Source organism: Pimephales promelas, chromosome 15 (assembly GCF_988280905.1).
Source record: "Pimephales promelas chromosome 15, fPimPro1.hap1.1, whole genome shotgun sequence".
NCBI lineage: Eukaryota > Metazoa > Chordata > Actinopteri > Cypriniformes > Leuciscidae > Pimephales > Pimephales promelas.
In genome coordinates, this window is record NC_142783.1 from 23,009,695 (window position 1) to 23,022,668 (window position 12,974).

At 36.6% G+C, this 12,974-nt stretch overlaps 1 protein-coding gene across 1 annotated transcript in view; it reads right to left on the reverse strand.

The window, feature by feature from the left end:
• Nucleotides 1-10,046, reverse strand: part of ccser2a (coiled-coil serine rich protein 2a) — a 32,008-nt gene extending 21,962 nt beyond the window's left edge. Inside the window, 4 exon segments of the mRNA XM_039685536.2 lie at nt 194-290; nt 7,861-8,075; nt 8,173-8,455; nt 8,957-10,046. Of these exon segments, the coding sequence (XP_039541470.2) occupies nt 194-290; nt 7,861-8,075; nt 8,173-8,455; nt 8,957-10,039 (1,678 nt within the window). The 5' untranslated portion in view covers nt 10,040-10,046.
• Nucleotides 10,047-12,974: the final 2,928 nt, after the last annotated feature.

The window sequence follows — 12,974 nt, forward strand, 5'->3', positions numbered from 1 at the left end:
ATGAAGACATGATTCTATTGATAATTTTCATTTCTGTAATGACTTTAGACATCAAATAGTGGGCAAAAGGCAAATTTAGTCTTAGTGAATGATAATGGTTATGCTTCAGTGCTCAATTTCACTGTGTGTGTGTGTGTGTGTGTGTGTGTGTGTGCGTGTGTGTGTCTGTGTTTGTGTGTGTGTGTACACTAACCATTGTGTAAGGCATCTTCTGGCAGATCAACATCAAGCATGAGGTCATCATCTTCCAGGTCACATGATCCAGTGTTATCAAAGTTGTTCAGAATATCCTGTGCATGAGAAAAGAACAATAGAGAAAAAAGGAGAATTAGAAATTGAAAACTGCATTACTTTTTTTTTTTAAAAATATATATATAACTGTGGTAATACATTATACAAAGCGCTAGACGCTCTGCTGAAGACGCCTAGCTGTGGGTGCTTGAGAGCGTTTTGGCAGCACAGCGTGTTTTTTTTTGTTTGTTTTTTTTTGTGTAAAACCAGTATATGGTTTTACCCAAAGTTTAACATTTTTCAACTCTCGATGACCTGTAAAAAACACCAGCCACTCAGGGCTTCAGCGTGAAAAAAAACTGCTCAGCGTGTTGTTACGCTCATGGCGTTTTAAAAATGCAACGCTCCCATAGAAAACAATTGAAAACATACGCCAGGCGCATGGAAAAACATTTTGGTGGAAACACGGCCTTATGATCATATGCAGGAAAGGGGATACACAGACAGTGGAAGTGAAACATGAAGAGAAAACATTAACTGAACATGACGTGTATATAAAACCGTAGACTTCTCGGGCCACCTGATTATTTTTAAAATGCAAAAGCATGCCAAGGTGAAAATCTATACGCCTCAACAAAACCTCAATTTGTCCTCAGCCTGAAACGTCCTCTTTAATTTTCTGTCTGTGTGTGGTAGACTCAAAAGGGGGCAGTTATCAGCTATTGGGGCGCTTTTTAATGCATTTTAAAAGAGATTCTGAACATTGAGTCTGGCGCAGAGAGTTCAAAAGAAAATAAGCTCTTTGAAGAAAGTTGTTCTCCACGTTTCTATGTGTTAAAATATTGTTAAGAAATAGCATAAAACAAGGCCTCACAGCTCAGCCTTGATTTGTACCCAGCAAAGAAATAACTCTGATGCAAGTAATCTTAAAAGAGTCTCTCAAGAAACGCTCTGAACTGATTTCAAGGTTGAGAGTGAAATCTGAGAGCATCTTACAGAGGTGGAACCAATTGAAGGGATATTTCACTCATTTAATTCATCATTTCCAAAATATACACGTTGAAATACTGCATATTAATGTAATTTTTCTATGATCATTTAATCACTTGTGTACAACATGGAGAGCGAAATTGCTGCTTGGTGATACATTTACATAAATTAAACTTACTCTTGTGGAAGTAAGACGTCTTGTAAAACAATTGTTTTGTTTTTTAATTAGTTACTTGACATTTAACTAATACTTAACGTTGCATTAATTGCAGGGACATTTACTATAAATCAATGCAGGGTTAAGTGTCTCGTAGAAGGGCACAATGCAGGTAATGAATCTCGATGACACTTCAGTAAAATGGTTCATGCCCTATTTTGGTTCATACCTGTGCCCTTTGTGTTGCCATCCCAGTGATTAACCTTTGAATTTACCAAGTGTCATCTTTAATTACAATTTTTCAACTGTGATGATAAATTCAACTGTGATGATAAAGACTGACGACTGCCATGACAATTTATTTCTTTATAAAATACATTGAAATAGGAATCCATTAAAAAAAATTATAATATTTTCACAATATTACAGTTTACTGCATTTTTGGTCAAATAAATTCAGTGTTTGTTTGAATACAAGACATACTAATAATTTTACTGACCCCAATATTTTAAACGATAGTGTGCAGAATATTACATTGGACGGACTGAACTCATTGTCATGTTCAAGACACCAATTTGAAATGATTCGAGCTTTGTGCATTATCATGCTGGAAGTAGCCATTAGAGGATGGGTACATGGTGGTCATAAAGACATGGACATGATCAGAAACAATGCTCAGGTAGGCTGTGGCATTTAAACAATGCCCAATTGACACTAAGGGGCCTCAAGTGTGCCAAGAAAACATCCCCCACACCATTACACCATCACCACCAGCCTGCACAGTGGTAACAAGGCATGATAGATCTATGTTCTCATTCTGTTTACGCCAAATTCTGACTCTACCATCTTGTCTCAACAGAAATTCTACACATTGAATTAAACATGAACATTCTGAAATAGAAAAACTGAAATATACTCCAACATTTTGTTTTCATTTACAAATAAAAAATGTATTTTTTTACAGTGTAGTATAACTATTTCTGCCTTTTTATTACACAAAATTATCAAATAGTTGGAAGACTTTGAATGTAGTGCCTTTAATTTATAGTCATTTTGGTGTTAAAGAGTCCTAGTCAACATTAACTTTCCTTATTTTGAAAAAAAGTAGACAGGATATTCTTCAAATATTATTCATTTGTGTTCATGGAAGAGATGAATTATGTTTAGAGTAAATGATGACAGAATTTTCATTTTGGCTGAACACTCCCTTCAAGCCATGTTAAATACATTGCCTTTTATAAATGGAGGACTTTCTTGCCTTGCAAAAAAAAAAAAAAAAAAGTACACTGTGAAAGTTTCTGTATAATGTTCCATATTTCATAATCAGCAGCCAGCTGGGGAAAGAACCACAGTACAAATATGCTTTCAGCATACTTTAGAAAACATTATCAATCAAACAACTGTGATACCTTCACAGAACAAAATGTTTCTTCAAGTCATCGAAGTTGACAAGATGTTCTCCGATCACCATCCATCAAACAAATATGCACTTAAAACAGAGGCAGGTCCCTCTCCTGGACATTAATACACATACTGTATTGTACACACCATACCATCTTATAAGTATCTACAAAGTGTATTCAAAGCAGCCAGAGTTTATACACTTTAGTTCACCTACATACACACAGTCTCTCAGGTTCCCCTCGCTCTGAATCTCTCCATGTATTATGGGCTTAGTCACGGCAGGTTGCTTCAGAGGAAATGACATTTCACTGCGCCGGGCGGCAGCTTAGACACACAGCCCAAGCCCCATCAGCACTCTCCTCCTGCGCTGAAAGAGCCGGAATAACGCACCCCATTTCACATAGGCCTGTGTGAATCAGCCGAGAAGATCGGATTTAAGATCCCTTCAGAACCAGACCGATACAGACAGAACCTCAGATAACATTTGAGAAAGGTGCTATCAGACAAGCCCAGAATCCTCATCATATTTCACACAATCTGAGCGTTGCGCTCAGGAGTGAAACCTCATATTTGGGGAATCAAAAGGAACATTACTGAACAATAAACAATATTAGGCTACATCCAGGACAAAATTACCCTGGCTCTGTTCAAAGATTTTTTGGAGATGTCCAAGTTTCAATGGCGATTTAGAAAAGAGGTCATATGCATGGGGTTCAAATATTTCAATTTCAATTCTCTTCTGTCTTAAGTTATATACGTCATGTCTGGTTAGAACATGGTGTAAGAGACTTCTTGTAAAATTTTAAGAAATAAAATAAACTGTGACCGATGTTTCATGATTAATTAATTATCAATATAGTTCAGATCTTCAAATGACCTCTGACACAGAACTGAACCAGTACAGGCCATGCAGTACAATTTTATGTGCCTCTTCATATTATGTACAAAAGATTAAAGTAACAATTCCTCCATACGCCTTACGACCTTCAACAACTTAAGGTTTGGTTTACTGCACGTTGTACCCAAAACACACCCATTAAGAGAATAGGGACGACCCTTTGACCACAAGCCGGGAGCATCGACCATTTTTCCCATTGTTGAACTAGCAAAAGTGGATTCGAAAACGCCCTAAGTGCACTTGCGCCGTGCGCTTTAGACCAATTGCTTAGATTGTTAAAATAGGGCCCTCATTTTTTCAATCACATAATGTTTATTTGAGGTTTCAGACATTTAAATAGATATTTAATATGAAGTAGATTTAGACATTGATGTCTGTGGAAGCTGTAATAATATTTATTTCAATTGAAATTGAATTATTCAATTATAATTCAATTATTTCTCCTTTCAATTATAATTTCAATTAAAATTAAATTAATTATAATTTTTTTTACCAACTTTTCCACTTTTGATGTTATTATAATGAGAAATTACTATTGTAGCAATTAAATATTTGTTTTGTTATCACCAAAGTTTGCTCTATTTGGCTGTACTAGCATTTCAATGAAACGGCTGTACTAGCATTTCAATGAAACCAAAGAACGCGTCCGTGGTGATAGAAGAGATGTGCGTTGTGTTATAATGCGTTGCTATTGACGACGGTCATATAATTGAATGTGTATGCTTTTAAAAAGTGCAAGGAGCTGCTAATTTTATTTATTTGTTGATTTCCAAATATAAAACTTGTTGAAATGTTTTCAATGTGCATAGCGGTCCTTTTTTTTTTTATAAAATTTTTTCTGATTTTAATAAAAAACATGATAATATTGATAATCGTGATAATATGAAATACATCCCTATTACCAACATTCATCAAAAAATCTTTTGTGTTCAGCACAAGAAAAATTCATTCAGGTTTAAAACAACTTGAGGGTGAGTAAATTATGACAGAATTTTAATATTGAAGTGAACTAACCCTTTAACATTGTTAAATATCACAGACAATAAAGTAATTGCCGTCGCATTGCATACAATATATTAAAGACCGCCTATGTTGCAAAGACCACCTATGGTGGTTATGTACATGTGTGAAAAGGCTCTCAAAAAGCCATTAGGAATTACAGGCAGATTAAGCAAAATAAGAAATAGTCAATAAACCAGTTAGCTTAATAAATTCAGAGCCGATTAGAGAGGTTAATTATTTATTAAAAAATTAAACAAATCCTGTTTATAGTCTTAGTAATGTCAGCAAAAGATAAAGTGTAAACAATGCTCTATACCTCTCAGCTAATTAATACTGAAACAGCAGCAGATAAAAGCACATCTCAGAATCACTTACTGAGTTGAAAACAAAGGCTTATGCACCTAGATCATTTAGCAGCTAATGAATTGGCCTGTAAATGCCTCCTGCAAGACAGACTATATTTAGAACAAATAAACCACTCTTAAATGAGCCTAACGGGGAACTGCAGAAGTCAACTGAGGGATTAAACACACAAACACACAAGTGCAAAATGTAAGGAAAGAGATAGGGAGATGTTGAAAACATTTCTTGTCTCTTGAATCCATACTGCCCCCTTGTGGTCTTGGGTAAAGTGCATCTTTTAAAGGGTTAGTTAGGTCCCCCAAAAATGTTTCATTTACTCATGTCATTCTAACCTTCATGTCGTTCCAAACCCGTCCCAGAAAGTCCAAAGACTTCTCATTCATCCTCTGAACAGAAATGGAGAGTTTTATAATGAAATTTGAGAGATTTCTGTCCCTCCATTGACAGCTATGTATGCAACTACCACTTTGATGATGCTTCAAAAAGAAGTTAATTAAGAGTATGCTTGCTTGATGTGCAAGAATTAATAAGGTTAATTATCACGTTACGAAGCACGTTTGAGCCAGAGCCGTTGAAAAACAGTTGCAACACTTCACGCGGCCCATGAACCATGCAGTCATGTGGTTCATGGAGCTCTCATTAGCTCCAACAACTCACGCTGTCAATCGGTTTTAATGTGTTTGAGCACGATAAACAGCAGTTTCACTATACTTGCAGCTCTTTCTGGTAAATATTAACCCATAATGACCATTGACTACTATGCTGATGACTATTACAGTAACTAGATCTGGTCTTGCTTCATTAAAAATCTACTAATAAATAAAAGGCCTGAAAACACAGTACTAAAAATATTATTTTAATACAACAACAACAATAATATATATATATATATATATATAATAAGCAAAAATGTATTAAAAGAAACTGATTCAACTGTTTACAAAAATGTTTATTATAAATTATTATTATCATCATCATTATAGTTATCAGCAACAACAAAAATATTTTTATTATTATTATTATTATTAACAACTGTTACTACTACTTGTTATTAGTACTTTATTCTTTATATACTACTTGTTCTTTATTTAATTTATAGTTAAATCAGTAGATGTAACAGTTCCGTGTGGCTGTAATAAACTGGACAGGACAACTTTGTTGTAGTATTTAACAAACTAAAGATAACTTGTTACATCACTCGCTAAGTGCAAGAGAGAGCCATTTCATTATCCGTGAGAGCACAGGAGTCTTAAACTAAAGATAGACAACGCAGGGATCTAGAAGAGATCAACTGCCATCAGGAGGGAAAGTTAATCATTCGATTACTGTGCATGTGTGAGGCAAGCCACTGATTATCCATGTAACAGGATAAAACTGGCTTCAGCAAAGACACTTCCATAAAGATCCAGGAAAAGAATTGAACTTGAATACTTCAGAAGGGGTTTGATAAAATCCCTAACCCTAAGTATGAGCGATAACTATGATGCTTGTTTTAGGAACCACCCCACAGGCGAAATGCTGGAATTTATTTAGTACCTACAGTAAACCGCTAGATGTCACTCAAAGCCCAGCTCAACCTAAAGCGCAGTCAATTATGTTGTAAACTGAATGCCTGCTCCTCTATACAACTACATCAGAAGAACAACCCACACAAGTATGAAGAACAATGACTTAGCCGTGCTCTAATGAATACTTGCTGCTATTACAAAATATCTGAAGTCACACTAAAGTGAGCATGTCTGTGTGTGGGGGGTGCATTTGTGTATATACTACAAGAGAACACTGGTATTTTACATTTGATTCATTTACATTACTGTTTCAAATCCAGCCTAACTCGTTTTGTATTCAACAGAGCCGATCTGACATTGTGAATCAGAACAAACAAACAAAAAAGAAAATTAAAAGGACAAATGTCACAGCCTGCTTCAATGGGATCAAAAGCTGGAATGTTAAGCGGCACCGTTCCGCATTCCCATACGATCAGTGGCTTTGAAAAACAGCCGAGACAGAACAGGACCTCTGTTCAGACTCGGAGTCACACTCCTGCAGAGTCACGAGTAAGAGCCACAGGGGCTAATCCCTTATTAGCAAGGAAATAATTAGCAGGATAGGGACGGAGAGAACCTGTAACACGCACAAGCACACATCTAGAAACCAGCAATAAGCAGAACAGGAACGATACACACACAGAAAGCCCACAACCAGCCAACACCCACAAAGAATTGAACAGCTTTCTGTGGGACTTGCAGAAGCCACAATCTCAGAAAAAGGTTTTTATACAGTCGCGAGAATGGGTGTGGTTAAATATATCAGCAGGTAACGCAAAAATTGTAGGTCCAAATCCCAAAAAAGGACGATCAAGTAAAAAAAATAAAAATAAAAGCCCAACAACGTGGTTCTACAAATATTATTTTTAATATAATATAATATTAATAATAATAATAATAATAATACAATTATAACAAAAAAAATAATCAGCAGCAGTTAATTATTTTTATTATTATTTTATTATACGCAACAAAAATAAATGTATTATCAGAAACATCAAAAATGTTTATTACAAATTATTATTATTATCAGCAGCATTATTATTGATGTTATCAGCAACAATTTTTGTTATTTATTTTATTATTAACAACTGTTAGTAGTATTTACTCTTAATTCGCTACTTAGTCTTTATATACTAATACTTTATATTGTTTATTTTTATATCAGTAATACACATGTTGTATATTTGACAAATAAATCTTGGAGATTTTAAAATGCACTCTAAGGGGACAGCAAACAATTTTTGGGAGGATAACCGTGTACTCACTATGCTGTTGAGGTCTGACTCATAACTGCTGCAACGGTGTATATGCGTGTTGTGTCCCAGTGGCTCCATGCCCTCCTCATCCCACATGTATGTTCCTCCAGAGCTGTTAGAGGGGGAGAGCTCCAGAGAGGAGGCCGCATGATGATCCACATCAGGGGACATGAGCGGCGGCGGCCGCCCACGGAGCACACCAGCCCTTAAATCTGCCTTTCCACCTGAGAGCAGACATGATATAACAGCATAAACAGTGCATGCTTGCCACAAATATTATCAGCTCCGTACTGTTTGACACAACACTTAGCTATACTGTACCTTCCAACCCAATCCCAGTCCAGGTCATGGTCTCATTCAAGAAGCTCTGCAGGCGTGTCTGGGTGGGTGTGGCTAAAGGAATTTTGTTATGCAGGATGCCATTTTGCGATTGGTCCCTTATGTTGTCAAAGTCATCTAGGAACTCCTCACTGGTGTCATTCCTCTCAAGAGAAGATGCAGAGGAGAGAGACATGTCCTCCGTTCCATCCCCGGAGTAGCGGAGGCTCCCATCCGTCTCCGGCTCTGTCACATGCTCCTCGGGGGAAACTGTAGAAGCTGATGCCTTTTCACAGCCACAAAATGGGAAAATTCAGTCTTGTTTCAATGTTTGATTTCTCTGTGTTAGCTCCAGTAGAGCTATGCAAATATTTTGAAAATTGGAAAAAAAAACATTAACTGAATACAAAACTATAAGTTTCATATTTGGCATGATCATTTGAGACACAATAATAACTAATAAATCATAATAAAAAGATAATAAAAATTATAATAAAGATTATAATAATTAATTTGTTAATATTGTTGTACTATATTGCTAATTATATTTTTTATTATATTGCTATTATTTTATGATAAGTTGGTCCCAAAATTAAAGAACTGATAACATATTAAAAAAAATAATTCAAAGATTGAAAAGATTAGAAAAGATTGATTTGTTCACAATTTCAATCTGACATTGGTCAATGAACTCATAAGGGAACTATTTCTTGAACCATGCAAAAAAAATATATCAAGATGCAAGAAATTATGCATGTTAATAAAAATGATGGAGTCAGACACTCACACTCTTTTTGGCACAACTGAGAGGCAGGGTTATAACATCACTCTCCACAGGGTACCTCCCAACCACTAGAGGGCACTGCGGTTTGGAAGCAATTGGTCGATTTAACCTGTAGGCCTGTAACGAGTGCTTTGTCAGCCCAGAGTTAGGCAGAAGTGGCCTTTTAATGGAATTAGAAGGTGTTAAGCTCTCTAAAGAAGGAGTCCCAGAAGATAGTCTATCTGTTAACCCCTTTCCAAAACCCAGGCCCCCTAAACCGAGCACTAGCCGGCCCTTGCTGAGGCTAAGGGAAGATTTGAGTCCAAGTGTTCTCGGAGGACGCAGCTGGGTATTAGCAAGCGGTTTGGCTAGCTCCACAGCCTTGTTGAAAGAAAAGGATCGAGTCATGGGTGCGGACGTTGGCGAGGGCAGTTGCTTGAAGTGGGTGAAGCTCTGAGAACGCACCATGTAGTCAGGCACAGCAGGCTGGCGTGAGAGGCTGTCATTGGACTGGGACAAGCTGTCTCTAGAGGTGCTTCGAGTGGAGCTAGAGTTCGCCCTTGGTCGCTGGAGCCCCGAAGAGGCTGCTTGGCCTGGTGAAGACCCCAGAGATGATGTCCCATTTTGAGTTAGCTTGGAGCTTGAGTTTTTTTGGGATACGTCCTGACTTTTGGAGGTGGTTTGAGTGTTTTTGGGCGTTGGTTTAGGGCTCGGGGTGGATTTAGGGGATTTGGCTACAGGTTTGGGGCTTCCGGTGGACAATGAGGAGGCAGACCTGCGCACTTTGGTTGCAGGAGTAGAAGGGCTTTTTAACTCCTTACTTCCTGGAGAATGCAGGGAGCGAACTTCTTTTTTTTCTTCTGGTATACTGCCTGTGACTGGGCTTGAAGAGTCCACTGACCCATCACTGCACTTCCTCCATTTCATGGAAAAGGAGGAGGCTCTGACCACTCCGTTTGGCCTAGCAGGGGGATTTTTGCTCTCTTGGGTGAGCGCAGTCTGGGTTGTACCATTGGGAAGGGATGAAGGGGTACAATTGACAGGACGCGCACCAAATTTTGGCAGCCTGGAAACCATTGCGGACTTACTGAGGACCTTCTGTTCCATCAGCAAACAGCAGACTCATGGATAAACATTAAAGGACCACCTAAAGAGAAAGAGAGGAACAAAGAAAAGAAAAAATCCATTAACACAATAAATTAATAAATCCGTTTGTCCTGTGGTGTGACATGCTATACAATACTTAAATCTTAAACTAATTCAAGCAGTATTTGATATTCATTTTAATAAGTATTATGCATCAAGATTTTTTAAAGATTTGTGACACCACAGAATCATTTAAAATGAACTGGTCAAAGGAAGAACAGAAGAAATCAGTAGCTCATATCTCGTAAATTATCACATTTATGTGGACGCCCAGCTTTGTCCATGATTTTTTTTTCTAGTTGAGCATCATAGTTTAGTAATTCACTCGGAAAAGTCTGTCAAAATAGGGCCCAATATTTAAATAAAGGAATTTTCCTTCCCTTCCTTACCCTTATTTTGAATTACAGATTGCATTTGGGCTCCTGTTATAGGGTTAAAGGAAATGTCTGTAAAATTAATGGATAAATCCTGGCAAAAAAATACCAGTAATTATTCTGTTTTTCTACCGAATTATTGTCTTACTGTGTTATAATGTGACCCTGGATTACAAAACCAGTCACAAGTCGCATGGGTATATTTGTGGCAATAGCCAACAATACATTGCATGGGTCAAAATTATTGGGATATTATAAGGAAATTATGTAAAGATCATGTTGATGAATACTAGTGAATAGTGCCTCTAGTCTATAATGTCTAACTTTATTTTGTTCTAATACAGTTTTATTCACAAAAATCAGCCTTGTTCATTCTTTCACAGAAGTACAAAGATAAAAGATAAGGTATTAAGTATATAGATAAACAAACAGTAATCCATACACAACAACATATTTTGGTCCATTACAGCACCAGTTTTGAGTATCTGTGGATCAAGTTTTTGGTTTATGAGTTTATGACAGTATAATGGGAAGCGTGTTTTAAAACCAGGAACGAAAAAGGGGGTGAATAGAGCGACCTTTATTCACACACTGACCCACATTCTGTGACGAGAGATTATACTAGCAGTCACACGACACAAATGAATGGACAGAGAGAGAGAGAGATTGCCATGCTTTATAATCCTCTTCATTCTGCCAAATCAGGTCAGCTAAAACACATCCTGCCAAAGCCACTTTACCCAACAACACCACTTGTGACGCCATTATATTTCATGTTTTCAACAGTCAAAACACAAGAAGATTCTAACACCAGATCTTTCTTGTTCAGAAGTGAAATACCATTCATCATGAAGTATGGTTTCCATGCAAAAATTAAGCAGAACTGTTTACAACGTTGATCATAAGAAGTGTTTCTTGGGCAGCAGATTAGAAAATTAATGATTTCTGAAGGATCATGTGACACAGTGAAGACTGAAATAATGCTGAACATTTTGCTGTAATCATAATTGTCATCATTTACAGCAGTTTACTGTATTTAATTGAAAGAGACTTTCAACAACTTTCAAAAATATCAAAAAACTCGTATTGACCCAGACTTTTGAATGGCAGTCTGTCTGAATATTGCAGAATGTAAAAATATTGATATTCTATACTTAAAATCAATGCTATAACTTCAATATGTAGTGTTATGTTGTTTTACATTTATAATGTAATAATAACATTTATAATGCTTTAGAACAATCTACACTCTAAAAAATGCTGGGTCGTTTTAACCCAATTTTGGGTCAAATATGGACAAACCCGAAATGTTGGGTTAAAAATGTAATGTAAAAATTTAACCCAACGGCTGGGTTAGTCCATATTTGACCCAAAGTTGGGTTAAAACAACCCAGCATTTTTTAGAGTGTAGTAATATGCATCTGATTTTTAAACATTTTCTTGTTTTAAAATGAAGATTGCAACATTGTGAATCATTTCAGAGATTGTTTTGTTGTTAGGCTTTGAACTCTTTACTGAAATATATTTTTAAAAAGGTCAGTTACTGTACTAAATAAACAAGTGCATAAATCTACATAAAATACAGCACCCATTTAGAGGGCAAAGGAGGGTTATAACTGAAGCCTGGGGTCAGATGATGTCATAGATTGGGTTACTATGGCAACACTTCAGACCATCTGTCAACTGGCTCCTTCCCACACAAAACTCACTCAACTAGAGCAAATAAGACACTAAAACAATCCTTGAAAATGAAAGTGAAGATACCTGCATCTCAAGACACACGCATACACACAAGCAAACATCATTCTGACTCCAAAAGGCGAGTCACTTCAGATCAAACAAAGTAGAATTTGATGAGATGTCTAAATGTGATTTTAAATGGACCTCAGGCCACAGCAGAAGCCTCCAGATAAACTATTGCCTTTAATCACATTTCCACCACCAATGCAGCAAAAACAAGAGGGTTTTGTTTGTCTCTCTACCAGTCCAACCTAACACACAAAAAAATATCTTTCAAGGTCGTAAATAAAGATTACTGGAGTATGTAAAAAAAAATAAAAAATAAATAAAAAATAAAAAAGAATTCCATCCTTATATTAAAAAAAAATACATGTTTAATAATTTGCAGTGTCTCTTTTTTCAATTTACTTTTTAATTAATTGTGAAACTTGCAATTTCAGAGTATAACTTAACTTATTTCTACACTTGGGCAAAAGTTAAATGTTGAGAGCAGGGGGAAGAACAGAATGATACCTGGCTTTTACTAAGCTGACCATTTTCTGATATATCCCAGTCAGTTAGAGAGATAACATAATGTGTGCCAACATGTGATGGACCGATATTAAAATCAATTAGACAGAGTAATCTTTCTGTCTGAATGCACCTCTGTACTGAATCCGCTTGCCCGGTTATGCAAAAGTCCTCCAGAGCACATTGTATGAGGTAATCTGGTGTTAGAGTCTGACACTGGTTTGTTTCTATCTTCAGCTGAGCTTGCCTCAGGTGTGCACAGGTTGGGATTT